Source organism: Parambassis ranga, chromosome 1, assembly GCF_900634625.1.
Source record: "Parambassis ranga chromosome 1, fParRan2.1, whole genome shotgun sequence".
Taxonomy (NCBI): Eukaryota; Metazoa; Chordata; class Actinopteri; family Ambassidae; genus Parambassis; species Parambassis ranga.
The window spans coordinates 410080-436135 of record NC_041022.1 but is presented as its reverse complement, the minus strand read 5'-3'; the positions used below and the strand labels follow the sequence as shown (position 1 = coordinate 436135).

Genomic DNA, 26056 nt, shown 5'->3' with positions numbered 1-26056 from the left:
TGGCCTCAGACCAACCCTGGTACATCATATTTCTCTGTGACAGTGACTGGCCAGTACAGATGAAAATGATCAACATGCAGCAGACCTACAGCGCTGACAGATTTATACTAGAAGGACGATGTAGAGACGTCCTTCAGCGAGACATTTCCCTGGACCTCAGATTCCTCATTTGACAGCTGCTGTCGGTCTGTCGTGAAGAAATCAGCCACGAGCTGTGAGAACCTGACTTCACTTCTCCTTTTACATGTGACTGCAAACTGTGTCTGAACACAGCAGCTACAAACACATGGCTGTGATGTCTACACTGTGCTTGTGCTGCAGGGTTGGACAATAGGAACAAGAACTTTCTGTCTGAGAGTGCACAGGATGGTGCACAGGATGGTGCACAGTGGCAGCATGATGGTGCAGCACAGCACTGCAGCTGCCTCACAGCTGGAAGGTCCCTGGACCAAAGGTCCCTGTGAGCAGGGGCCATGTGTGGAGTTCACACGCCTTCTTCCAGGCAGACAATAGACTGGCGAGCTGAGCGAGGGCAATTTACCTGGCAACCACAGCAAGTCTGCTCTCTGAGAGCAGAGTGTGACTTCAGGACAGGACAGACATGTTGTGATGGATTTGTAGTGCAGCTTCTTTGTGTCTCTGTACTCCAAAGTTCACCTGAATACTTTGCAGTGTTTCCGTTTAGTTTAGTTACGTTCTGCGGGGCCCAGAAGCCGACCGCAGACAGGGATGAGGTTTCAGGTTTTTTTGCAGTGGGTGAGTGGCTGGGCTAGGACTAGAGAGGACACAGTGGGAGCAGGAATTACTGCTGACACTCTGAGCACCAGGACACTAGCAAACTCTCAAAATACTTGAAGAACACAGCGACGAGAGAGTTTCCATGGATGGTAGACACTCCAGCGTCGAACCAGAGCCATGCTGGCATATAAACAGGGATGAATGAGGCCCAGGTGTGCCAGCGGCCGACCACCAGGAGACCACGCCCAGCCACTCTGAAAGAAAACAACCTCCCACACAGTCACCAGCCAACAGCCAGACTTCACCCAATACCCAGAGCTATCCTTCAGCACACTGTAAACTCTTTTGTCTCGGTGCCTCCCAAAGATCAGTTCTCATTCAAGTCAATTCTGGCATATTGTAAAGCCGTTGAACAGGAAGCACTGCTGCCTGTTCAGACCCATGTGGCTCAACAACAAAACCACATGATTGCACTATTTTCTTAAAAAAAAACAGCTGCGACTTGAACTCTGCATCATTTCACTGATATAACTGAGATCAGTGCTTTTAATGTTACCTCAGCAGGAGGCTAAGCAGTGATAAAAAACACATGTGGGATTATTTGTGAACTTCATCATGTGCTCTGAGCTACAATCTGTCCCCGCTCTGCAGAGACATGAGGCCGTGACCAAATATCAGAAATTACCTTCGGGTTCCAGCCGGAGTCAGACAGCAGCCTTTAAACAATTTGCACTGCTAGGTGTGTGTGTGTGTGTGTGTGTGTGTGTGTCTGTGTGTGTGTGTGTGTGTGTCTGTGTGTGTCTGTGTGTGTGTGTCTGTGTGTGTGTGTCTGTGTGTGTGTCTGTGTCTGTGTGTGTGTGTGTGTCTGTGTGTGTGTGTGTGTGTGTGTGTCTGTGTGTGTGTGTGTCTGTCTGTGTGTCTGTGTGTGTGTGTGTGTGTGTGTGTGTGTGTGTCTGTGTGTGTGTGTCTGTGTGTGTGTGTCTGTGTGTGTGTGTGTCTGTCTGTGTGTCTGTGTGTGTGTGTGTGTGTGTGTGTGTGTGTGTCTGTGTGTGTGTGTGTCTGTCTGTGTGTCTGTGTGTGTGTGTGTGTGTGTGTGTGTGTGTGTCTGTGTGTGTGTGTCTGTGTGTGTGTTTCATCAGAGGAAAGCAGTTGAACTTGCTTCTGCCTTTGACAGCTTGTTTGTCTTCTCTTCTGAATATTCTCATGCAAACATTCCACAGTTTCATATTTTGGCCAGCAGACAGATAACATGTGGTGGCTTCTCCACTCATAATAGCAGCATCTCTACAAAATGTCAGGCAGGAATGCACACACACACACACTCTGGTTGAATACATGATGTAACACTGTCTGATTTCTGTCATACAGAAATTCATTTTGTTCAATAAAAATGAAAAATTACAGTTGTTGAGAGCACGGTCCAAACTCCTGAGCTTCAGTGGTGCACACACAGACAGCGCTGCAGAACGTCTTGGCGAGTGGCACCATGAGAGTTATGGTGAGTTCTGAACCCTTTTTAAAAAATCTTAAATCTGAGGAGCACATTTATCTCAGAGAGGTATGCAGTCAGTGGATGTTTCACTTTGCGGTGAGTGGGAGGGTAAAAAGGGTCCAGAAGGCGCCTCAGAACCATAAACCCCAGACTTAGTATTGGACGGGCGGGTGGGCAGGAGAGGCCAAATGGCACCGTTTGTAAGTGCAGTTCATGGGGAAAATGGGGGCAATAGGGTCTCCGTGAAGAGCCAGAGGAAAAACACACATGGCGGCCAAATGCTTGATTGTTGCCCTCTCTCTCTCTGAATGGGAGAGGAAGACAATCAGACATGAACAATCTGGTCCAAGAGCAACACTCACTGAAACATGTCTGATGAGCCAATAAGACACATGACGCCAATAAAATGCAAAGAGACTGATTCAGCATCAGCATCCTCTGTGCTTGGATTTCACTCTCACAGAAACATGTGAGAGTGTTTACAGCACAGTCAGAGACTCCGTGTGTGTCAGTCCTGCTTTTAATCTGGACTAAATCTGGACTAATAAAAACGTCTAATCCACAAGAAAACTGGGATATTATGATCACTGTATTCACAAGCGTCCCAGCCAGCAGGATATTTATTTAAACTTTACCAACAGGAGTACCATGGAGTGTGGTGCACACTGAAATAAATTAAAACCAGAACAGGTTGATTGACACAAGTTAACACAACACTTTCTACCAAAACCACCTGGTTCATTCAATTCAATTCACTTTTATTTATACAGCGCTTTTTACAATCAGAAGTCAGTCTCAATCAGTCTCAAAGTGCTTCACAGAAACCCAGAGCCTGAGGCCCAGAGCCTGACCCCCCTAAGAGCACTGTGGCAAGGAAAACTCCTTTTAAGAGGAAGAAACCTTGAGCAGGACCCGACAACTTAAGGAGCTGCCCTGCTGCCAGTCGGCCGGGTAGAGGAGGAGAAGAAGAGGGAGACAGGACAGAGAGGATGAAGGAGAGAGAGAGAGAGAGAGAGAGCATAAACACAGATTATGAGATGATATTACCAGTGTGAGCCAGACTAAGGAGAGTAGAGCAGAGGTCAGAGGTCAGAGGTCAGAGGTCAGAGGGAACCTGCTCAGTGGATCATGTTTGTGTCCTGACAGCTTAGGCCCAGAGCAGCATAGCTGTGCTACACACTAGGTCAAAGGGTAACTGTACGCCTACATTACACTTATTTTCGACAAGCTTTCCTGTTACCATGGTGATGAGTCCTGGACAAGACAGGTCATTTGACCTCACATCCTCATGTGGATGATAATAGACCTGGCAGGTGGGGATGATTTCACTGATGGAACATATGACCAATAAACAAAGGACCAATGGAGCTGCAGCAGTCCGAGCCCGGAGCGGGGGCTTCACACTGTGTCTGCTCGTTAGGCCCAAAATAAATCTTCATGTACGACTGGCATATTTTGGAGCAAGCTCTGCTGCAGCAGGACCGTTTAGCTCATCAGCTGACAGGACAGCAGCCGAGGAAACATTGTCAGAGACATCAGAGGCATCTGCTTCCTCCTCTGATGTGACTGCATCTGCAGATGTGTGGCTGCTGTGAGGGGCGGCTGTTTACGGACCTGTTCACTTTGGTATGAACTGTGGTACTTGGTAAAAATCACAGAATGTTTTTATATAGTTTTTATTCTCTTCTGTAAAATGTGTGTAATGTAAAGATGGCCTGTCCACAGGCTCGCTGGCAGCCAGGTGTCTCCTCCAGGTGTCTCTCTTTACAAAGAAACCAATTCAGTCAGTGCTTGTTCCGCTCTCCTTCCTGTGAACGGCAGTCAATTTAAAATGTTGCTTTTAGTCAATTTCCAAACCACGAGCTGTGCACCCACGCTTCCAGGGGTTGCTGGATTCTTGTGAAATTAAAGCACACATGACCACCTGTCCCCAGCAGGCATAACCTGCACCAGAAGGTCTTCTCGCCGTCGATCACACAGAATGAGACGTGACATTATTTTCCCTGAAGCGGCTCCAGAAACCTGAAGGAAAAACAGCGAGAGTCCTCGAGGAACATCTGGGTCGGATTTTCCAAAACTTGTTCAATAATTTATCTGAAATACAAAACATAAAACTGTGATTTAAATTCTAGACAATAGTTCTATAGTGTGCTGAGGTCATTTTACAGATAACTGGAACTGAAGGCTCCTCTAAGGAGTGAGAGCATCATAGTACTCAATCTGCCCGGAGCTGATCCCTGGGAGGTTATTCTGGGCTCAGAGCAGCACATTACACAGCAACAAACCCACGCTGCATGTGAAAATGAATCTGCACACATCGATCCAGAAAACAACAGCTGAACAACAAAGGAACGTTTAACTGTTTCATGATGTGACTGACATCTGGGGGAAGCTGGACTCCATGGTGACACATTTAAACTACATGTTGTGCTTCTGTAGGCTGCCTGCATGATCAGAAGACAATCAGGCACATAGTAGGAAGGACACAGAGAGGGTAACGGTGCAGCGCTGCCTCACATGTATCAGCAGGTCAACAGCAGCCAGCTGCTTCTGGACCACACATGGTCCCCACGTTCAGAGGCTGGACATTTAGAGCAGAAATAAGAAAACATGCTAAATATCATTTCCCCTTTTCATGCCAGGATTTAGGCAGGCGCGTCTCAGATTGCATGCTTCAGCTGTCACATATTTGGATCAACCAAAAGTCAGGCAGAGTTCCATGTTGCCAAGATGGTGACTTCCAGAGTTCTCCACTCCAAGGTTCAGAACCAGTCCTCTGAAATCTGTACACTGAAAACTTCCTCACTGAAATGAGGAAGGTAAACATTTAAATATATATATATTTTTACACATATTTTATTTTAATTTACATATTTTTTTATTTTAACTTACATATTTTTTTATTTTAATTTACATATTTTTTGACAAACTGTTTTTTTTACTGCAACTGTAGTTGCTGTGAATGACGTCAGAGTCGGTCTAAAGTTAGCAGCTTTGAGGTCTTCTTTAACACGTTAAGTGAGTAACAGCGTTAAATTGTGCTCACGGGTCGCACAACTAATGTAAACGGTGCAGAGTGAAAGCATGAGGCGTGAACACACACACACACACACACACACACACACACACAGGAGGAACGCGCGCTATAAAGCGTGAGGCGGTTTCAGCCGCGGGGTCCTTTACGCACAGACACCATGAGACGGTCAGACGGACACCACCATGGAACAGACTGCGCGAAGGACGTCGATGGTTTCTTCAGTTTTCCTCCAGCGATGGAGTTTATAAAGAGGGAGGATGATCTGATCTGAATGAAGAGACACGGGAATCTGTTTGATTGATCCGATCTGTGGAATATTCATGAAAAGCCAGCCGGACTGAAGAGGATCTCTGAGCTGTGCCGCGTGAGTGGTGTCTGATTTAAGTTTTCTTTAACTGACTGCAAGAGGAGGACATGTCAGAGAGTTTAGAACAACAAGACGATGCTAAACATCATGAGTTCAGTGTGACAGGGCTCTCCCCTGAGATTCATTTTGCATCTTGCAGTTCTGACAGCTGTCTTATGGACATGTCCTCTCTGAAAGGCTGTCCTCTGCCATCATGTCTGCCTGGACACATGAACAGTCAAGACAGGGGACAAATATATAGTCCAAACGTGTAGCAGTGTGTCTGTGTTGTTGTGTTTGAATAGAAAATCAACATAAAGTTCACATTCAGAGCGGAACGTCTGTGCTGAAGAGAAGAAACCTTCAAACAGGTGTTTCCTCATGTGCTGTGTGCTGATGTTGAAAAACCAACTGACAAACCCAAACCCTCACAGGAAGTGATCACTGAACGCTCCTCCGTGTCTCTTGCAGCCTCCAGTCCGGAGCTCAGGATGATGATGTGCCTGTCAGCCCCGGACAACCGCACCTCTCAGCATCCCAACGCCAGCGGCGCCATTATGGTGGGGGTTTCGATGACTCTGGGTATCATCTCCAACATTGTGGCTCTGTTCATCCTGGTGAACGCCTACTGTCTCCAGCGCAGGCGCTCCAAAGCCACATTCCTCCTGTTTGCTACTTCTTTGGTGGTTACTGACTTCTTTGGTCATGTGATTCCGGGTGCCCTGGTCCTCCGGCTCTACATCTCCAGAAACGCCAGCACAGAGGATGTCCACTCCACAGGCGGCATGTGCCAGTTTCTGGGCGGCAGCATGGTGTTCTTTGGCCTCTGCCCTCTCTTCATGGGCTGTGCCATGGCTGCTGAGCGCTGCCTTGGTGTCACTAAACCCCTGCTGCACTCATCCCTTGTCACCAAAACACGTGGGAAGGTCTGCCTGTCTGTCATCTGGCTGGCAGCTCTGACCGTGGCCCTGCTGCCGTGCTTTCAGCTGGGCTCCTACACCTATCAGGAACCAGGGACCTGGTGTTTCATCCAAGTGTTTAATAGCACCAAGGAGGCAGCGCCACTGAGGACTTCAGATGTGGCATTTGTTGTGCTTTTCTCTGGACTCGGCCTGACCTCGCTGGCAGCAGCGCTGGTGTGTAACACCATCAGTGGAGTGACACTGGTGCTGGCCCGCCTCAGGAGGCGGCCAGGCTCTCATCACTCAGCCAAGTCCCATGACATAGAGATGGTGGTGCAGCTGGTGGGAATCATGGTCACCTCATGTATCTGCTGGTGCCCTCTGCTGGTGAGTACCAGGAAGAGCAGTAAGATGTGGATGCAGGGTTGGTGTACAGATGGTCACAGTCTGAGTATCTGTGCCTAATGTCAGACACAGCTCTCAGTTCAGACCTTTCTTGCATGTGGATGTGCTAAAACTGGCTTCAACTTTCTACAGTTATGACTCTAAATACAACTGTCCAACAAGCAACTCGTTAAAAAAGACTGTAAAAAGATAGTTGGTCTATATTGTGCTGAAGATTAGCCCAAAAACATCAAAAACAACAATCTATTCATTTACTACTCAGTGTTTTCCACGGCCCACTGGACTATAAACTATTTAAATACCACTAATGGCAATTTAAAATCAATCAGTAAAAAAAGTAATTACAAATATTGATTACCTATATAAAACATTCATTAAGGTGTAGCATTAACATTTATTTGTATTCGAATAGTCTGAAATATGTAATACCTTTAGAAATGTATGTGGGGAATTACAGCTGGCATTATTATGAGATCATATCTCAACAGAGAAGCATCAGATCATTAAAGATGAAGATCAGTCAATATGGTCCGAGGTACGAAACAGAAATTTCCCTGCAGGCTTTCCATGCATTAAGGTGAAGTGATGGCTCACCCTGATCTCACCCCGGGAAGGATCTGTGCATGTTTACTGCCCACAAGCCTGTTTCGATTCTAAGATCATAAGCAGTAATTACAGCAGGGCTGGTTATGAGCTGAGCGTCTCCGGGGACAGATACTGGGTCTGGATCACACCATGAGAGGGGCACAGTGTTGCTGTCAATGCACTGATTTCAGTGTGCAGCACAGACGTCGGGGTCATTTAGCCAACTGTAATATTACATTTTAAAAGCTTGGAGGTAAACATGTGCTGCGGGGCGTCTCCAGAACACGATTAACACAACAAATGGTGCTGTTTACAGAGCACATGGGGAAACGCATGAACTGACCCTTTTCTGGCACACGAACACTTTGGCGCTAAATAAACGTCAAATTTAACATATGTGATTTTGACTAAAATGAAAAGTTTCATCAAATTGAAACGTATTGGTATCCGTACTTCTCCGCCATTCTGTTCGTAATATTTTTGTTATCTGTGATTTAAGTCGGACCATTTTTCAGTTAAAGAAGTCGTCTCCCAAACACATGTGATGTATTTCCTCTTATTGGAAAGTTCTGCATGGAAGTTCTTCTTTTGATAATATGTCATTTTTCTTTTGGTACCTTTGGCCCAAACTGAATCTTGATCTGTAAACATCACAGAATACCCGCGCTTTACTTTGTCCTCTCCGCTGAGATATGATCTCATAATCACTCAGTGTTCTTCACACATTTTGGCACTGGATTATTTCATCGTTCACTTTCCATGAAGTATTTCAGGCTGTTCTAGTACGAGTGTAAGATGAGATTTATTTTGTCCATTTCTAATGTTTGCAGTGTTTTACTCTTTGTTTTTCTTCATACAAGTTTTTTTTATATTGAAGTGAGTGATGTACAGTGGAAATATTTGGTTGTATTTGACATAATTATAGAAACTACAGCCATAGCAGTAGAAAAGCTGCACATCCCTATTCATAAAAATACTCTTTAGGTTTGACTAATATTAATAAATGATGTTTTTTCTTGCAGTACTTTTTGATGTTATTATATTTTCTCTTTATTTGTTATCATGCACTGAACTCCTTTTGTGTAACTTTAATAATAATGAATTACTGGTCGGTGTTTCCTGCCTCCAGATCTTGACCCTGATGTCTGCGATCCGCTCCTACAGTGAACCCAGTGAGAGCGGCCTGTGTAACTACAAAACCCTGATGTGGATGGCAGTGAGGCTGGCCACTTGGAACCAGATCCTTGACCCTTGGGTCTACATTCTGCTACGTCGCACAGTGCTCCGCAAAATCTACCTCATTGCTAAGTGCCAGGCGGGCCTGGGCGGCACTGTGTTACGCCGCTGGGAGCCCACATCTTTCCCCAGCTCAGGGAAGAATGAAGTCAAACAAGTGTGAACTGAAGGGAAAAGACTCATGCAGTGATTTGGTGAAGCACTTTTCACACAGGTCACAGAACATGCAATGATGCCTTTTTATAGGCAAAACACTGAGGTCTGACCATATCAATGTAAGCTAGCTAAGGCTATGATTTTGCACAAAATGTCATAAACTGTTTACTTATGGGTGAACATTCCTTCTTATTATATGCTTGTTAGGATACTCATAATAAAAAAGGGCAGATATGTAGTATGCACTACTAACCATGCTTTGTCCTGAGAGACTGTGCAGAGACTGTCTGGTTTTATTATAGCAGCTTTTGAAGTTAAATAAATTGCACTGTGTCTTTATCTTGTACAGAACAGAGCAGTATTGGTATAGCTATCAAAGTATTTGTATTTCTAAAGTTATTTTATATTTTTGTTGAATGTATTTCATCAAGGAATGTTAATATTCCAATATTGTGAAGTTTATGAATGAATTGATGTTAAATAAATGCTTATTGTGTGTTTATTATGTACAATAATGGAAGATTTTATATGGTAATACTTGAACTGAACCCTCGAGGACATGTAAAGTACTTTAAACTGAATGTAAATAAAACAATACAATGTGATTTTACTCTTATTCCTTATGCTTATTTTCCTATTAGGCCTTGTTTTAAAAGAAGGATTCTTGAGTTTTTAATAAGTACATGTCATTATTCTTAAATATTCTAAGAGGTAAACAGGTTTCAAGCAGGAAAAGTTGCAGCATTTATTTGATCATTTGGTTTATGTCATGATTTCTTCACTTTAAACAATGAAAGAAAAAATAATTTACAGTTTTATCTGCAAAAATCATTAAAAGTGCTTTAGTAGTCTGGCTCTAACACAGACCCTTTTAATGGTATTTTAAAGACAAGAAATATCACAATTATTGATCAACATTAAAAGTATTTTAAGTTTAAAAGTATTAAATGTATATATTGTACATATATATATATATATATATATATATATATATATATATATATATATATATATATATATATATATATATATATATATATATATATATATATATATATATATATTGTAGAGACAGTTTTGTTTTTAATTTGCCAATATTGTGGAAAAGCCTTTAAAATGAATGAGGGAGAATGAGACTGTAGGTGGCAGTGTTGCACCATCATGGATACAACATTCAGTTAGAAAAAAAAACCAATGAAGAAGTTGGGCAGCGATCTTCCCAGCATGCACTGCGTGTGCATCCTGTCATCAGTCTGCGCAGGCCTGGTTCAAGGCAGCGAAGGTCCGCACCTGTTAGCTCGTTGTTGACAGAGGTAAGCGCCGAATGCACGACCCAGCCAGAGGTTCGTGTTATTGTCCGACACTAACACCTGACACCGAACATTTAGGAAATAGAACCAGCATGCTAGCTAAATGTAGCTAGTTAGCTAACATGTAATGAACTATCAAAGCTGTAAACATTAGCAAAACAGCTGCCTGAATTTTACGACATGGATAAATAACGGCTCTACTATGATGTACTGACGATGTATTTAAACATGTTATGTGTTCAAGTTTATGACAAACGCATGCAAACTTATTTATTAGCGCCTCTCTTCATATTAAGCCAGCGCTGGAATCTGACAGCATGCATCTTAATAATGTGTTTTCAATACATTTGATGTGATTTGTGTAATATTTAGTGTTATCTGCTCTCCTAGGCAGTCGTGACAGCATGGCCGCTGGAGGGCCAAGGTGGGACGAGCAGCAAGCCTACGAGGAGCTGCTGTACTGGGATAGCCTGATACAACGAGGCCACCGGCTCCACCCGGAGGATTTTGATAGGTGCACAAACCCTGCAGCGTTTGGCCCCATTGGCCTGTATTTAATCAATGAATAACATGATGATACAGAAAGCCAGTCGTATTATTGGTGGACTTTCCTTAAAATGTGTGCGGCGTCACGTTCCTGCACTGTTGAATTAAATAAAGATGTTTAAAGCCAGTTTGTAAGAGATGCTTACCTGTCACCAGGTTATAAACAATGGGTGTTAATTGGCAAGCACACAGACAAGGAATCCAAAAATAGACTTCAGTGAAGTCAAGAGTTGAACCTCTTTTAGCCACTGAAGGCCTAACCAACAACATTAGCATCAGTTGAGTGCTCACAGTTTACAGTCAGACCGCCTTTCTGTGATGCTGCCGTTTGTTTTTGTTTAAAGGAGACAAGCAGTAATTTTACTCAACAAGAATTTCTATTCTATCTTATGAATTGAATAATTAACCATTAGAGGCACATCTTAGGTGTCTTAAATATGTTTTGCTGCTCATCCAGTCCACTTCAGTTCTTGCTTTGCTTCCACGTCTCTGCTCCTTTCTGCTGAGTGGAGGTTTACCCAGTATTTGTAGGATTTGGTAAAGTTGTTCTGTCACCTGCTTTATCTTGAACACTGGAGCTCATTCTCGTCATTCCTCCGTCCTAGATATGAGGAGCTGCGTTACTGGTATGACTGCCTGTGCTACGAAGAGGAGCTGAGACAGTACCATGACTACATTGCTGCTATCGAGCAGATACAAGACAAACGTTACCATGAGGTTCTTTCCTCTGATGAATCAGTAAGGCTTGATATTCCTCAGGTTGTTTTTAATGTGACCTCTGGAACATCTAGTGTTTTCCATCACCTTGTTATAAAAAGATCGCTCTTCCTCCTGCACAATAACTGTAACATTACTAATATTATACTTCCCAGTTTTATTAAAATAGAAAATAGAATTTAATCTCACCACATGTTAGCGTTTATCTCTTTATATAGGATTACAGTAAAAATATTCATGTGCATCTACACATTTTGTTTCATAAATTTAAACCCTATTGTTACTTTTATTTAAGGATGAGGTGCCCTCGGGGCCATTTGATCGCCTTGTGATGGCCAAACATTTTGAAGTGTACCCCTCACCAGAGGAGCTGGAGGCAGTGCAGACCATCGTCTCCCATGTGGAGTGTGCCCTTAAGACTGTGTCAGACCAGATGGACGGTCCAAAAGACTGCACAGAATCTACAGAGGCGGAAAGGTACACAACCGGTCTGCGTAGGTTTTCAAATGAAAAGTGTTTCGGTCATCTTGTTCAATACGTAATGCTTTTTTATTTGTAATAGTGATTAATCAACCTTCTCCTTCCTAGTGCAAGTCATGATTCAAAAGAGCGGGTGCTGCGTGGCGTCATGAGGGTTGGGCTTGTGGCCAAAGGACTCCTGCTGAAGGGAGACAAGAATCTGGAGCTGGTGCTGCTTTGTTCCAAGAAGCCAACACTTACTCTACTTAAAGATGTGTCTGAAAAGCTGACTGCACAGTTAGAGGTACAGAGAAGTCCCACATTCTCCGTTTATCACAGATTTGAAGTTTTGTTGTTTTACTAAAATTTCGTTCTTCTTTTAAATAGGACATTTTAGCTGATACATATGTTGTAAGCCAGTGTCCAGAGGAAGCAGCTATTGTTGTTACAAACACTAAGGAGTCGGTCCTGACTCTCATTATCCACATGACATCACCTCTGGTCAGGACAGAGCGAGATAATGAAACCACAGAAGAAGAAGAAGAAGAAGAAGGTACGTATGTCGGCCCAGCCTCCAACTGGCCACCAGCTGCCGCAGGCCTGATCTGTGTGTTCTCAGTATGCAGACACTGTACTACTCCAATGATCTGTATCTTTGCTCTGGCTGGTGAAAAACTACAAAATGTGCCCATTATGCATCATGGAGTTTGTACAGTGACTGATGCCAGTGAACAACCAACTAGTGTTGGCTCTTCACTGGCTCGATAGCCCTGCCGTCGTCTTGTGACAAACTGTCGTTTGCAGCGCTGCTCTTCCTCTGAAGATGCTGACCCATGTCTGCTCATGATGCTATTATCACTGCCTCAGTCATAAAGAAAAAGAAAACAATTCTGTTTATTCTTGTTTTCATGTTGAAAGTGAAGGCCTTGTCAAGAATAACATGTGAAAGCGCGCATTGCATGTTCTTGATGATGAACACATGACTTTGGAACCAGCTGCAGCAAAACTGATCAGCAGTGAGAACATGAGATCAAACCAAGGAGGAAAAACATGACTTCATGAAAGTAGAATGCTGAATCGCTGTTTGTTTAGTTGAATGTTCTGGTTAATGGAGTGTTTGTGGAGCGGCTGCATTAATCGGCATGTTGTCAGTTTAAGGTTGCATTATGGTGAGGGGTAGTTTCTACAGCCATACATACAGAACCATACCGGTGTCAGTGCTAGTTATAGTCTTCTCACTGCTGCACAGCCTCCACAGCCATTCAGACAGGCTTTAATGTGGATAAATCACAGTCTAGTGCCATGAGCTTTAAAAACCTTTTGCCTTATTTGTAATATTTTGAATGTGTGACAATTTCAGTTTTAATTGGATGGAATCGTGGTTAAACTTTATTTTGTTGTCATCTTTGCTGTGAACATATTCACTGTGACGGACTGTGATGCAATATAAATCAAATTGCAGAAGCCTAAACTCACTGGACAGTGATGAGATGAAGTGTAGGAAAAATGGGCTAAAACTTGCCCAGAGCCGGTATGGTTCTTTTGTGCATTTAATTTCTGGCCTGTCGAAGCCACTTTCTGCTCAGGGATCCATCAGTTTTGCTGCAGTGTGGTGCATCCGTGAAGTTTCTCTAAATGCCTGTGTTGTACAACTGATTGCCTTTTAGTTTGTCAAGTTTTTAGGAACGCTGGACCTTTGACCAACTGGACAGACTGTCTAAGGAGTGGGGGAGGGAGCAGCAAACCCAAGTCCAGGGGCTGAGGGAAGGGGGGCATTTGTTGTAGTACAGTGCACATACATCCACAACATGCTATGCATGGTTGTACATGCTGCTCTGTCCCACTGTGTTTTTACTTTCACACACTGGGGGAAAAGTTGGATCTGTGACAGGGAACCAAAGACTTTCCTATTAACTTGGAGAACCCTCGTTCCCTGCTGCTGCTGGTTTGGGAAAAGCTGCTACTCCCTGAGCTGCAAGACAGAGCCGAACCCCCTTGGTCAAACTGTACCTTTTCTTCTTACCCCACCTCGTCAATAGAAACGCGAACAGTCAACGATCCGCCGGACTTTCTGGACAGGCAGAAATGCCTTACTGCCTTGGCGTCTCTCCGCCACGCCAAGTGGTTCCAGGTTTGCATTCACGTCCTTATTTGTACATAAGGTTAACCTGTTGCCTTGAATTACTTTTTACATATTCTGTCCACTTACTGAGACAGTAACAATTTGTAAACTGCTCTCAATTGATGTAGTTTAACCTACAAAAAAAATGTCGAGCTTTGAGTTTTAGAAGAGTTGAAGGGTGATCTGCTGATCCATACCAATGACACAATTATTCACATCATTGGTATTGACTCCAGCATATAACTGAGCTCTCTCAATTTCAGCTCTAGCCTTATTGCATACCCAACACAGAAGTTGTTGATTTGGAGACGGCTCAGTAGATCTGACCATTCTGTGCTTCCTTTGTTTTGTGAAATGCCTGATGGAAACTCAGAAAGCACAGCGGTGACATGGCGTCAGAGGCAGCAGCTCCTCTGACTGAGCTAGCTTTTGTTTGTGTTTACAGGCGAAAGTCAACAACCTAACCTCTGCCGTCATCGTGCTTAGAATCATGAGAGACTTGTGCAACCGTGTTCCTACCTGGACGCCAATCGCGGGATGGGTGGGAAGACTATTACTCTAGAAACAGCACATCTGCTCTCACCCCAGCTGCTGGTGTCCTGAACTCTGTCATTTCTGTCTCCGTATAGCCTCTGGAACTGTTGGTGGAGAAGGCTGTTGGTACCTCTGACAGACCAATGGGAGTCGGAGAGTCCCTCCGCAGGGTTTTGGAGTGCGTTGCGTCTGGAATTCTATTGAAAGGTGATGTTTTTATTTGAGTTGTTTAGCAAACAACAATATGTGTTTGATGGCACTGACAATAATGTAAAAATGTAACTTTATCTGTGCACAGATGGCCCTGGAATCAAGGATCCATGTGAGAAGGAACCCATTGATGCCACGGCAGAACTGACTTTACAGAAGCGTGAAGACATCACGCAGAGTGCTCAGGTAAGGGGAGCAAACATATCTGCACTCAGTGAACCATGGAAACAGTGCCTGACTGTCATGTTTTCTGTAGTTTGCCTTGAGGCTGTGTGCATTCGGACAAATGCACAAGGTGCTGGGGATGGAGAGCAAATACGTAAAGCCACGGAAATCTATCGGAGCCGGGGTCAGAGGTAGCATGGGTGGGTGATAAACTTCAGTTTCAGTTTGGCTTAAATGTCTGTTCTGAGGCTTAATGCTGTTGTTTCTTGCAGCCCAAATCATTCCTCCCGGGCACTTCAACCTGCCGGCTAAGAGGCCGTTCACAGAGGTGGACACAGAGGAGGAGGAGGAGCCACATCTCAATAGCAAACAGAGGAAGTTTCTCAAGTTCCAGAAGCGCTTTCAGAGGAAATCACGTCAGTAATACCAGAAGCCTGAATATTGGCTGACCTTTTTTTTAACAAATTATCATCAAACAGGACACAACTGGTCAATGTAAGCACGTTAGAAATGTATATTTGTTACCTGATGATTTGATTAAACCTGATTATACGTTATCAGCAGAGTGCCAGATGCAGATTTTCTAAAAGGTTACAGTATCTGTACCACTAGACCAAAAAAATAATCTATTTAGTGAAATAACTCTTCTGCTTCTTTTAGGCCCCGTTCACACTGGAGAAAGTCATTCCAGCTAGAGCAGGATTGTATCTGGATAGTCTTTAAGCTGGATACGTTCAGACCTATTTTCAAATCCGGCTATCACACAAGCGTGTCCGCACTCAATCCGGCTTAATCCGGCTTGTTTGCGGTCCTCCAAACCACTAGCGTGTGTGCATGCGTCGTGCGGTTTTTTGTCCCGTGTCGCGCCCCGTGAACCGGAAGTAGCACATCGCTCACCGGAAGTATCACGTCCCTAGCCGGATTCGCTAGCCACATTTGCATTCACACCTGAGCCACATTTGAGCCAAACTGGAAATCAAACTGGATACAGCCGGATTTGAGGTGTTCACACAAGACATCTGGATACATCTGGATGCGGCCCAGATTTATTTCCCCAGTGTGAACGGGGTATAAGTTGATAAAAAAAAATTAAGAGCATTCTGTCCTCTGGTGCAGCTGCAGCCTCTCAGTAACGCACCAGGAACGGTTTAAATAAGCTAACAACTACATTAGTTGCCCTATGTGCCAGAAAACCTCTGCAAGTAAAAAGCCTCCTAGGATTCTTTTTTCACACCAAGCTGAAACATGTAGTCATATTTCTAACTGCTCCCATCCAACACCGTCCAGTCACAGCAGAGCTTACAGGTCAGGCCACCTCTGACCCCACAGGGTGGCCTGACCTGCATCGCTGCACGTTGTGGTGGCAGAAGCTGTTCAGCTTGATAGCATTAGCATTTCCTCGTACGCATTTTCACCAGCTCGATCAGCTTGATGTCCCTTTTCTCAGTGGCTTGAGGCACACATAAAACCCACCTTTCTTTGTTCGGTTAACAAACTCAACACAGCAGCCAGTGCATAGGCGGTGTAATGACAGAAGAGAGAGCAGCCGACACAAGCCTGCGAGTATAAACAGTCACAGTGATGGTGGACGCTTCCAAAGGCATCATCACAGAAGTAGTAATGAAGCTTAAACCTTGGAAGTGTAGTACACTTTGCCACAGGCTAAGACGACAGCGCCCCCTCTCTGTGAGTCCGCCTCTTTAATGTCAGCAGGCACTTCTGTTCATGTGGGATTAACTCTGTGTTGTCTGTCTGTTCCTTGTACTGTAGTCTCTGATGATATCGGCATGAATGCTGTGATGCGTCTAAACCAGTACAAACCTGGCCTGGAGTACCGACTCACATCTCAGACCGGTCCAGTCCACGAGCCTGTCTTTACGATGGCTGTGGACCTGAATGGAAAAACCTTTGAGGCAACGGGGCCTTCCAAGCGAGCTGCCAAACTGAATGTAGCTACAAAGGCAAGAATGATGTAACTTTATCTGTAAGACATTCGCACTGTAAAAACTGTTTGGCCTGATCTGCTGATATTGTTTATTGATTGGCTCTAACAAACACAACAGACCTCACATCCAGTTTAAACTTTCAGTTTTAATTGAAGAGAGGGCTGTGCGTCAGTTAATGTTTTTATTTACTGCAGGTCCTGCAGGATCTTGGTCTTCCGACAGAAACTAAATCTGAATGCATTGGCGCCGCTGAAGTAAGCGAAGAATCAGCAAAAGCATCTAGCACAGCTTCAACTCCATCAGAAGATGTAGGTACCCGAGCTCCCCTTTATAATGGAATATATTTAAAAACCCTTATGTTCTGTAAGGGCTCAAGCTATTTGTTGTTCTTGGTGTGAACATAGAGTGTCAGTCAGGGTCCTATCTTGACTAAAAACGGCAAGAACCCTGTGATGGAGCTGAACGAGAAGCGCCGCAGCCTGAAGTACGAGCTGTCCGCCGAGACCGGGGGCTCCCATGAAAAGTGCTTCGTCATGGAGGTTTGTGTTCTTAAAACAATCACTAAAATCAGGAACACATTCACCTCTCCCGACCCTGCATGGCATGTGAGGATCTCCTTCTAATCGCTCAGGTGGAAGTGGACGGTCAGAAGTTCAAGGGAAGAGGCTCTAATAAGAAGGAAGCTAAGGCCTACGCTGCCCTGGCTGCTCTGGAGAAGCTGTTCCCAGATGACAATGGAGTGTCCAGCAGATTTCCTCCAAAGAAGAAGGTCACCTACACGGACATGGTAGTGCATCTATTGAGTAATCCTCAAACCTCAAGCTGATTACTTTGCAAGGACGCTTTACATTAAAGCATTAAATGTTCCTGTCCCAATAGCACATCCCAGGATTTGGCACTATCCGTGGCATTCCCTCCGACTCCGGGTCCCGTGGCTGGGGCCCAAACAGAGGAGGTCGAGGCAGGGGCCGAGGCAAGCCGTTTCCTGCAGGACCCAGCTATAACCAGAGTAAGGAATTTTACACTAAGTAGGTTCACACCTCCAGAGAAATTGACCAAAGCGTCGTTTCTTTTCTTTCTTTCCTTTGATTTAAAAGCGAACTACAGCTACGAAAGCAGCAGTGGCACCGGCTACCGTGAGTATCTGACATCTAGTTCAGACTGACCAGACTGTGACTGAGAGGCTTATTTTACACTACCTGCTGCTATGACCTCATTTTGTAGATAAACTCTATGGTAATAACGGAGCTAGCGCCGCAGCCAAAACCACCGGCCAGGGTGAGTCCAGCAGTGACAGTGGCTATGGGACGTTTTACCCCGAGGGCAGCAGCACCTACTCCGCCCCACCCGTCTCCAGCGCCAACACAGGCACCGCGAAGAGAGAAAACTACCAGTCGATGCCTCCTCCTGCCGACCAGGAGAGCCCGTACAGCTACGGGTACGGAGACGAGAAGAAGAAGATGCTGATCCAAGGCCAGAGTGAGAGTCAGGGAGGAGGAGACTACTCCATGTACAGCACGGCTTACCCCAGCTCTGTGACAGGAGGACAAGGATATAATAGCTATAGTGAGTATAAAGAGGATAAAAAACAAGTTCAATGCACTTTTTGTGTTAATGATCAACAGATAGATTGTTTGCATTTCCTCTGACAGGCTGGGGAAACCAGTCCTACTGGAATCAGCAGGGCTATGACTCCTACCAGGGCTTCGGAGGACAAAGCCACAGCTCGTACTCTGGATACAGCAGCATGAATTACTGATCCCCACGTCATGTTCAGCCTTCCTCACCTCACTGCGCTGTCTTCTGACTCTTCATGTTTGACGATGTTCCTGAAACCACTCTAAAAAAACACTGCTGGTGTATTCTCTGAAACTGGAAACGTTGCTTCTTCTGTCACCTCAGTTGTTACACTTTGACTTGTTAAGTCTGGTACAAAGAATTATTGATATTTCATCAATGTACATCGTGAGTGTTGTGTTTTTCTAATCGAGTGTTTCTGTGTTAGTAATATTATTTTAATTAAAGCTGCTTGTAGATTTGAACTAAAGATTTATTCATTTCAGTGTCTTAAAAACAGTCCAGTCTTTCTTTTAAAAATAAAGATTCTTATTTTGGAGCAGATGTTCTGGTCTTCTGTTCAACATGATGGTTACATCATGAATGTAAAGCATCCAGGTCAGCTCAACCTTTCTTTACAAACACTGAAGGTTTTTCTCATGTCGGTGTCATAAGTGCCTTAAGTGACCTCCGCAGCACATGCACTCCACCTAATCAATGCAGTCAGCGCTCTTGACCTAGATGTGGAAAATGGACCAGGTCAGCTGTTATCTGGTTCCCCGTGACAGACTGTTCTGTGACGTTCAAGTGAAAAACATTATATCCTTATTGTTACGCCCCCCCAGACCCTGGGGAGATACATGCTCTTTGTTAAGTGCGATGAAACAACACAAGATTTTCCTATGAACGCTAAATATGAGCTACAAAGCTACACCCGAACTGACAGGCCAGCAATCAGCAGAGGTGGAGGAAGTGCTGAAGCCTGGTTATTCAGTAAAAGTACAAATACCCAGCAAAGTATATACTCAAGTAAAAGTAGAAGTGCTACATCAACAATCCTACTGAAGTAAAAGTCTAAAAGTACTTACTTTTAAATGTACTTAAAGTATTAAAAGTAAAAGTACTCATGCACCAAATATATAATATTGATTTCCATTGCAAAGGATCTGAACATGTTAAAAAAATCAAAGAAATCATCTTAAAATTAAAAATGACCATGTGTAGTAAGTACGAAAGAAGTAACTACAAACATTGTAGAAATGTAGTGGAGTAGAAAGTACAGATACTAGCTGCAACATGTAATGGAGTAAAAGTAGAAAGTATGCACTATTATTTTTACTTAAGTAAAGTATAAATACATAAAAAAAGTACTTAAGTACAGTAACAAAGTACAAATACTTAGTTACTTTCCACCACTGGTAATCAGTGAGCATGCAGAATAATTTAAACATGTCTGATTTAAGTTACTTCTCTCAAACGTCTGAGGTTTTTATTCATTTGATTTGATCATTAAACTAAGATTTGGAGGCGTCTAATGGGATTAATGATCATAATCATAATCCCAAACACCCAGGAAGTGAGCATTACATTACACTGAATATTACACATGAGTCTCTTAAAACACTACAGGTAAAAACAGTCGTCTTCTATTGACAGCTAAGATTGTGAGGAGTACATCAACAGCCTCTAATGACCTTCACACTGCACGTCTAAATTCTTTGCTTAACAAACAAACTGAAATGATCAATTTAATGCAGTGAAACACATCCTGTAAGCCATCCGTCTTACCCAGTGACTTCCTGGAATAAAACATGTGTTTGTGTGGAATTACTCAGAAACATGGAGACAAAGATACAGAAGGAAAAACAGTGATTAACACTACAGTGGAAAAAGTGGAGTCTGGACACCAGCTATAATAAACACTGTGGATCACATGTGGCCCAGCTGACCCCTCCAAGTCCCAAGACTGAGTCAGGGTGTGAGCAACAATCATGCATGCCCCTGCTCCTCCAGCCTCTCCTCCAAGAGTGCTGATATAAGACCGAGGAGGGAGAGCACTGCAAGGACAGCGTGTCCCGCCAGGTCATGCTGAGCGCACCTCGCCTCCCATCAGCTGTGAGTGGTTCTATCTCTGAGCACTGACACGCTCTCCACACATGCAGGCCGCTTTTCTCTGCTGAGAGTGCTGCAGTTTCTGAGAGAAGCAGCAGAGAAACTGGTGGCCTCAGACCTTCTCGGCCTCACAGACATGGCTGCTTTGATTAGCTTCTATTAGCTCCAGCTGGGACATGTCAGCTGCAGGCTGCAGCCAATCACAGGTCACCTGCAGGCATAAAGAAACAGGAGATGGTGTTGTTGTTTTGTGTGGTGGGAGGCAAGGAGAGAGGAAGCGTAGGCTTCTGTGGTTCGTGTCATGTTCCTCCTTTTCTTTGTGTCTGCAGGTCCACACTTTCATTATTTGTGCTCAAAGGCTGCTGTTAATCCACACTCTCTTCTCTTCTCTTTAAAGATGGCGCTCATTCTTTTAACCATCTTCGTGGCTGCCATCCCTGTGGCCTACTGCTATCCCACTGCCTTCCAAGCCCTGGAGGGAAGCAGCAGCAGTAAGTAGCCTAGGTGTAAGTCTACCCACATCGTTCAGCTCCTCATAGTTTGCTTTGTGTTGCAGACAGAACGTCCATTAAGTTCCTGGTCATAGGAGACTGGGGAGGCGTGCCTCACCCCCCCTACATCACGCCTGTGCAGAAGGCTACAGCTCGGGAGATGAGCCAAGTAGCAGAGCAGATGGGAGCGGACTTTGTTCTGGCCCTTGGCGATAACTTCTACTACAAAGGTGTGGACAGTGTGGACTCTCCTCGGTTTAAGGTCAGTTGAGAAGGAGTGGTGTGGATGACTGACGCTTTCTACAGGCACTAAAGCTTTTGTTTGTGAATGCTCAGGACACTTTTGAGGCTGTGTATACTGCAAAGTCTCTGAAGGTGCCCTGGTATGTTTTGGCTGGCAATCATGACCATGCCGGGAACGTCAAAGCCCAGATCGAGTACAGCCAAAGATCTGACAGATGGTAAGAGCAGCTTTATAAAGATTCATGCTGTTTATTGGAAACCTGAATGTTGGATCTGTCTGTTAGGAAATTCCCCTCCTACTACTACGAGTTAAACTTCCACATCCCTAACACTGGGAAGACCCTGACCATCATCATGCTGGACACTGTAATGCTGTGCGGTAACTCTCTGGACTACGAAGACGAGAAGCCCAAAGGACCCCTGCGTGCTGTGGACGCCAACCGTCAGCTGACGTGGCTGCAGGAGAGGCTGGCTCGATCCAGGGCGGACTTCCTGCTGGTGGCAGGACACTACCCTGTGTGGTCCGTGTCTGAACACGGCCCCACGCACTGTCTTCTGCAGAAGGTTCATCCTCTGCTCCTCAAACACAACACCACTGCTTACCTCTGCGGCCATGACCACAACCTGCAGGTTTGTGAGCAGGATTATTTGATGCTAATCTGCAGGAAGCTTTTAGCTTACACTGATTTTCACCCCCCTTCACCTTACAGTACATTGAAGAGTCTGGTGTGGGCTACGTAGTGAGCGGGGCTGGAAACTTCCTGGATTCTGACATCCGTCACTGGAACCACGTCCCCAAGGGTTCAGTGAAGTTTTTCACCGGCCAGGCTTCCACGCTGGGAGGCTTCGTCCATGCAGAGGTCACAAAGAACAAGATGATCGTGACCTTCTTCCAGGCCAAAGGCACGTCGCTGTACCGCACTGTGCTCTCACAGAGGCACTTTGAATAGATGTTCTGTTTAAAATCAGGTAAATGACTGTTAGGCTTTTAAACGATGGCATTTAATTATTTTGAGGTTTTTAAAAGGATCAACTATAATTTTACATGTGACTTTATTGTATGATAAAATAAATGTTTGTAAGGAATGTGTCTTGTGACTTGTTTCCACAATTCGTTTCACTTCTCATGTGTTCACGGATCAGTTTGGTCTGAGGAAGCTTTTTTAATCGTACACAGTAAGGCTGAGTTCACTCTTCTGCTTTCAGTTCTGTGGGCTTGGGTGGAGGGCAGAGGACACAGTTTAACTTCTGTATTTTCTCACAGCAGAAACACTGTATGCTGTGACATTACTCTCCAGTGGGCACAGGGGCGTCTTTGTCCTCTCCCTCCGTCCACCAGGGGACCGTTAATAATCATATGAACTTGTAGTTACAGCTGAGCTATCACTACTGTAGCGAGTTTGAGTTTATGTGTTGGGACGATGTACAATAACATGAAGCTCAAGATCAGAAGCTTGTACCAGATTGTAGCTCACAAGCTAATTTCCATCCGTAGTCCAACAGCAACCACATCATACATGTTATCAGCATCAGACATCATACTTATAATCACAAGGGGAAATTAAGAACGTGTGTTCCCCTTGTTATTATAAGTATGATGTGGTTGTGTGTGTATGTGTGTGTGTATATATATATATGTATATATACATGGCCGAACACATCAGAAGGTAGTGTAAATAGTCATGATAATCATTCACCAACTTATCCACCCTGAGTACATGTTCAATACACTTATACACAATAGTGAATAAAAAGTACACAGGTACTAGCAATATTTAAATAACATCAGTGTGTACAGCTCTGGTTTTCTAAAAGCCAAGATTTTGCTTCTCTTGAGAAAATAATAATGATTTTGGCTCAACGGTCGGGGAGTTTATGGCCTTATAGCAGGAGGCAGACGGCCGACAGCTGTGTTATATCTCAGTATATTACGCTGCCCTCCTGAGCCACTCTGTGTTATTCTGATGTCTCTGAGAGGAGGAGGGCCTTACAGTCAACCGTCCTGAAGACCAGTTGTATGTTTTTCTTTAAAGTTTAACATCTTGTATTTGCTCCGTATGTGACGATGATACTGTAGAGTTTGTATCAAGAGTTTTGAGCCTGTTTGTACAGAGACTCATTATTTTAAGGTTGTTTTTTTGCGTGTGCCCAGCTTGTGATGCAGGAGGAAAAGTCTGCACTTACTTTAAAAATGAAGCCGTGGTATTCAAGCTGAGTTCTTGTGTGTGGTCTCCCCCTCTCTGCCTCATTGTTTCCACCTCCATTGAAAGTAGGCGAATAATCTAAGAAATATGCAAAGTAATGCACCAAACCCAGCCTGCTGTATTCATATATTTCATACATATAACTTAGAGTTACTACCTGTGCAAACACTGCAAGAAACAGACCCAGACCGCTGAGCTTTTGAATTTTAATGTCTGCTAATAAGCTGGAAATGTCTAACCAGGCTGTTCACAGCAACGTTTCAGCTACGGCAGCAGACGTCAGTCATGTCAAGTTAGAATATAAAAATGTCACTTTTTAGGGTCCCTGAGGAACAAGCTGAGGTTTTGTCTACTTGGATGATCTTGAGATTCTAGCTGTTGAGCTACACGTAGCCACGGACAGTTTATAACGCTGCTTTTACATCTGCATCATTAAAAATGTCCAAATGTGAAAACGAACGTTGTGAGAAATGTGAACAGTTGCTGCTGTCAGCAGTGATTCGCTGCAGAAGGACAGGAGAGGTCAAGACGGCGCTGACTGTTCTCTTCCACGTCACAGAAAACCACCTGGCCTGCCAGCAGAGGATTAAGCTGGATGATAGCAGATTGGCAGTGACTGCGACCGGGATAAACTCAGCCAACTAATGACAATCTGTGAGGGGATTCTTACCATATTCAGCTGACATGTTGAAATGTGCTGCCTGTTCATTCCTCATTCAAATATGTGTTCGATGACAGCAGGAGTCCCACGAGTTTTCACAGACCGAGAAAACATTATGTCCTACAGTCCTGATGCAGCTATGGTTAATGTGTGTTTTCACTGTCTATCTGGCTATTATAGGGTTAATGAGAGCTATTCTCATCCACGTGGGACGAGTTACGGTCCGTTAGTGTCATGCATCGTCAGACTGACAGAACTGAGTCAACGCCAGTAAGAAGTTGGCTGAGGTTAAGCCGTCACCTGAGGATAGAGATCAATTAACCCTTACTTACGTAAATCCACTGCAGACTTACTGGGTTGCAGGTAAGGTCAGACACTCAGGATTAGACACTGAATTTACAGGAAATGAATGAATGATCTCTCACCTCCCTAAATCCTCTGTAAAGCCTGTAATGTGGGTGAATAGCTAGTCAGTGCCTCTGTGATTAAGGCCTTTAATATTTCAATATTGTAAAATATGTATGTGTCACCTCTGGAGTTTCAAAGGACAGCGCTCAGTAACAACATGTGGTGATAATGCAGCATTGAACAGATGTTTCAGGAGGTGAGCTATCGTTAGCTTTAAATCCAGTTTTAACCAAATCATGTATCTTTTTATTTACTGTTGTGCAAATCAGGGCTTCTTTGCCTCAATCAGGATAAATGGCTGCTGGTGCAGTCAGGTGGCATGGACACCGCTGCAGACAGCAGGACAGGCGAGAGAACAGGAACTACAAACAATACAGTGTCAATAAAGACGCTCCGCCCTGCATCACAGGGTGCAGCCTTTCCTCCCCATCTTCCAGCAGCAGCCTATTTTACCACCTGTTACCAAATGTTCAAAAACAGCACAGCTGTAATCCTGCACTCACATGTTCGGCCTCAGCTAATCCTAAAAATGGCTCCTGACTCTAAAGAGCACACATGAAAACAGGCAAATGTTCAGAAAGTTCTCATGTGCGGTCAGAGAGCTTATTGCACAGAGGGTCACCTGACCTCCTCCTGACCACAGCGTAGAAGAATTTAAACCATCGCTGCCTTGTGATTGAGATGTCATGACAGACACCAGCTCTGTGGCCTAGAACCTTCTCGTGCATGGCTTCCGCCCAGTCTGACCTTCTTTGAGTCTTCATGTTAATCCCGGACCCTTCTGCTCCGGTGTCACCAACACACAACTCTCACTGTGTCCATGGAGTTTACCTCCTGCTACAGGAAATAAGACGAGCAACTTTTTCTGCTTCACCCCAGGTCTGAACTGAAAGACCCTAAAAAAGTGAAATCCAAACATCAGATGTTAAATTTAAATAAATATGAACTCCAGAAAAGATCGTTTGTGTATTTGAAACAATGGAACGTTTGGCCTGCTTCTCCTTTAACCTCCACCTGCTCAGTGTATTGTTGCTGTGCATTGACACAGGTTGAACTGCTGCAACATGTTTCCCTTTAACCTCTGCCCTCACCTTCAGTGGGCTGGGCACCGCGGTGCTGCTGTTCTCTATTTGTGGTCAACAACAGCAAAGCTGCATCTGGAGGAGGGTCTTGTCTTCACACTCTGACCCCCTCTGCCTGTCTAAATGTTCTTTATTCCCTGCAAACAGAGTAACAGTGAGATCTAGAAGCTGGTCATGGCAGACGGGATGCTGCCTGTTTCTAAAGTAATAAAAGGCTCTAAGCTGCTCATCTAATCTTCTCTTCTTAATCTCCATCTCTCACTGAATATAGGCAATCTGGGTCTCATAGATGGAATGAGCAACTTAATGATAGTTGCCCTAAAAAAAATACATTCCAAAACAACTGTTGATTTGTTTGGAATAATCTGTGTTCTAGGTTAGAACAGAGGGAT

The 26056-nt window shown here is 44.3% G+C and overlaps 3 protein-coding genes across 5 annotated transcripts; all 3 read left to right on the top strand.

Moving 5' to 3' along the window:
* Positions 1-5280: 5280 nt before the first annotated feature.
* Positions 5281-9122, top strand: LOC114436598 (prostaglandin E2 receptor EP1 subtype-like). Of its 2 annotated transcripts, XM_028406942.1 has the most exons (4): positions 5281-5631; positions 5919-5984; positions 6085-6902; positions 8635-9122. In XM_028406942.1, exons 3-4 carry the CDS (start codon positions 6105-6107, stop codon positions 8902-8904), a joined length of 1068 nt encoding a protein of 355 aa, XP_028262743.1. In that variant the 5' UTR covers positions 5281-5631; positions 5919-5984; positions 6085-6104; the 3' UTR covers positions 8905-9122. The 2 variants fall into 2 exon arrangements, with proteins under 2 accessions (XP_028262743.1, XP_028262734.1); XM_028406933.1 differs by lacking the exon at positions 5919-5984.
* Positions 9123-10145: 1023 nt separating this feature from the next.
* LOC114437948 (interleukin enhancer-binding factor 3-like) lies at positions 10146-18948 on the top strand. Its single transcript, XM_028408910.1, has 20 exons — positions 10146-10240; positions 10598-10721; positions 11359-11491; positions 11766-11947; positions 12059-12233; positions 12317-12482; positions 13969-14060; positions 14497-14592; positions 14681-14792; positions 14884-14981; positions 15052-15160; positions 15233-15376; positions 16731-16921; positions 17101-17214; positions 17311-17445; positions 17538-17693; positions 17786-17915; positions 18004-18042; positions 18131-18472; positions 18559-18948. The coding sequence occupies exons 1-20, from the start codon at positions 10222-10224 to the stop codon at positions 18663-18665; spliced, it is 2664 nt and encodes an 887-aa protein (XP_028264711.1). The 5' UTR covers positions 10146-10221; the 3' UTR covers positions 18666-18948.
* A 1561-nt stretch (positions 18949-20509) lies between these two features.
* Positions 20510-22395, top strand: acp5a (acid phosphatase 5a, tartrate resistant). 2 transcript variants are annotated; one of them, XM_028407562.1, is made up of 6 exons: positions 20510-20578; positions 20973-21066; positions 21132-21328; positions 21403-21527; positions 21594-21939; positions 22020-22395. In XM_028407562.1, exons 1-6 carry the CDS (start codon positions 20549-20551, stop codon positions 22257-22259), a joined length of 1032 nt encoding a protein of 343 aa, XP_028263363.1. In that variant the 5' UTR covers positions 20510-20548; the 3' UTR covers positions 22260-22395. The 2 variants fall into 2 exon arrangements, with proteins under 2 accessions (XP_028263363.1, XP_028263371.1); XM_028407570.1 differs by lacking the exon at positions 20510-20578 and adding an exon at positions 20788-20867.
* Positions 22396-26056: the final 3661 nt, after the last annotated feature.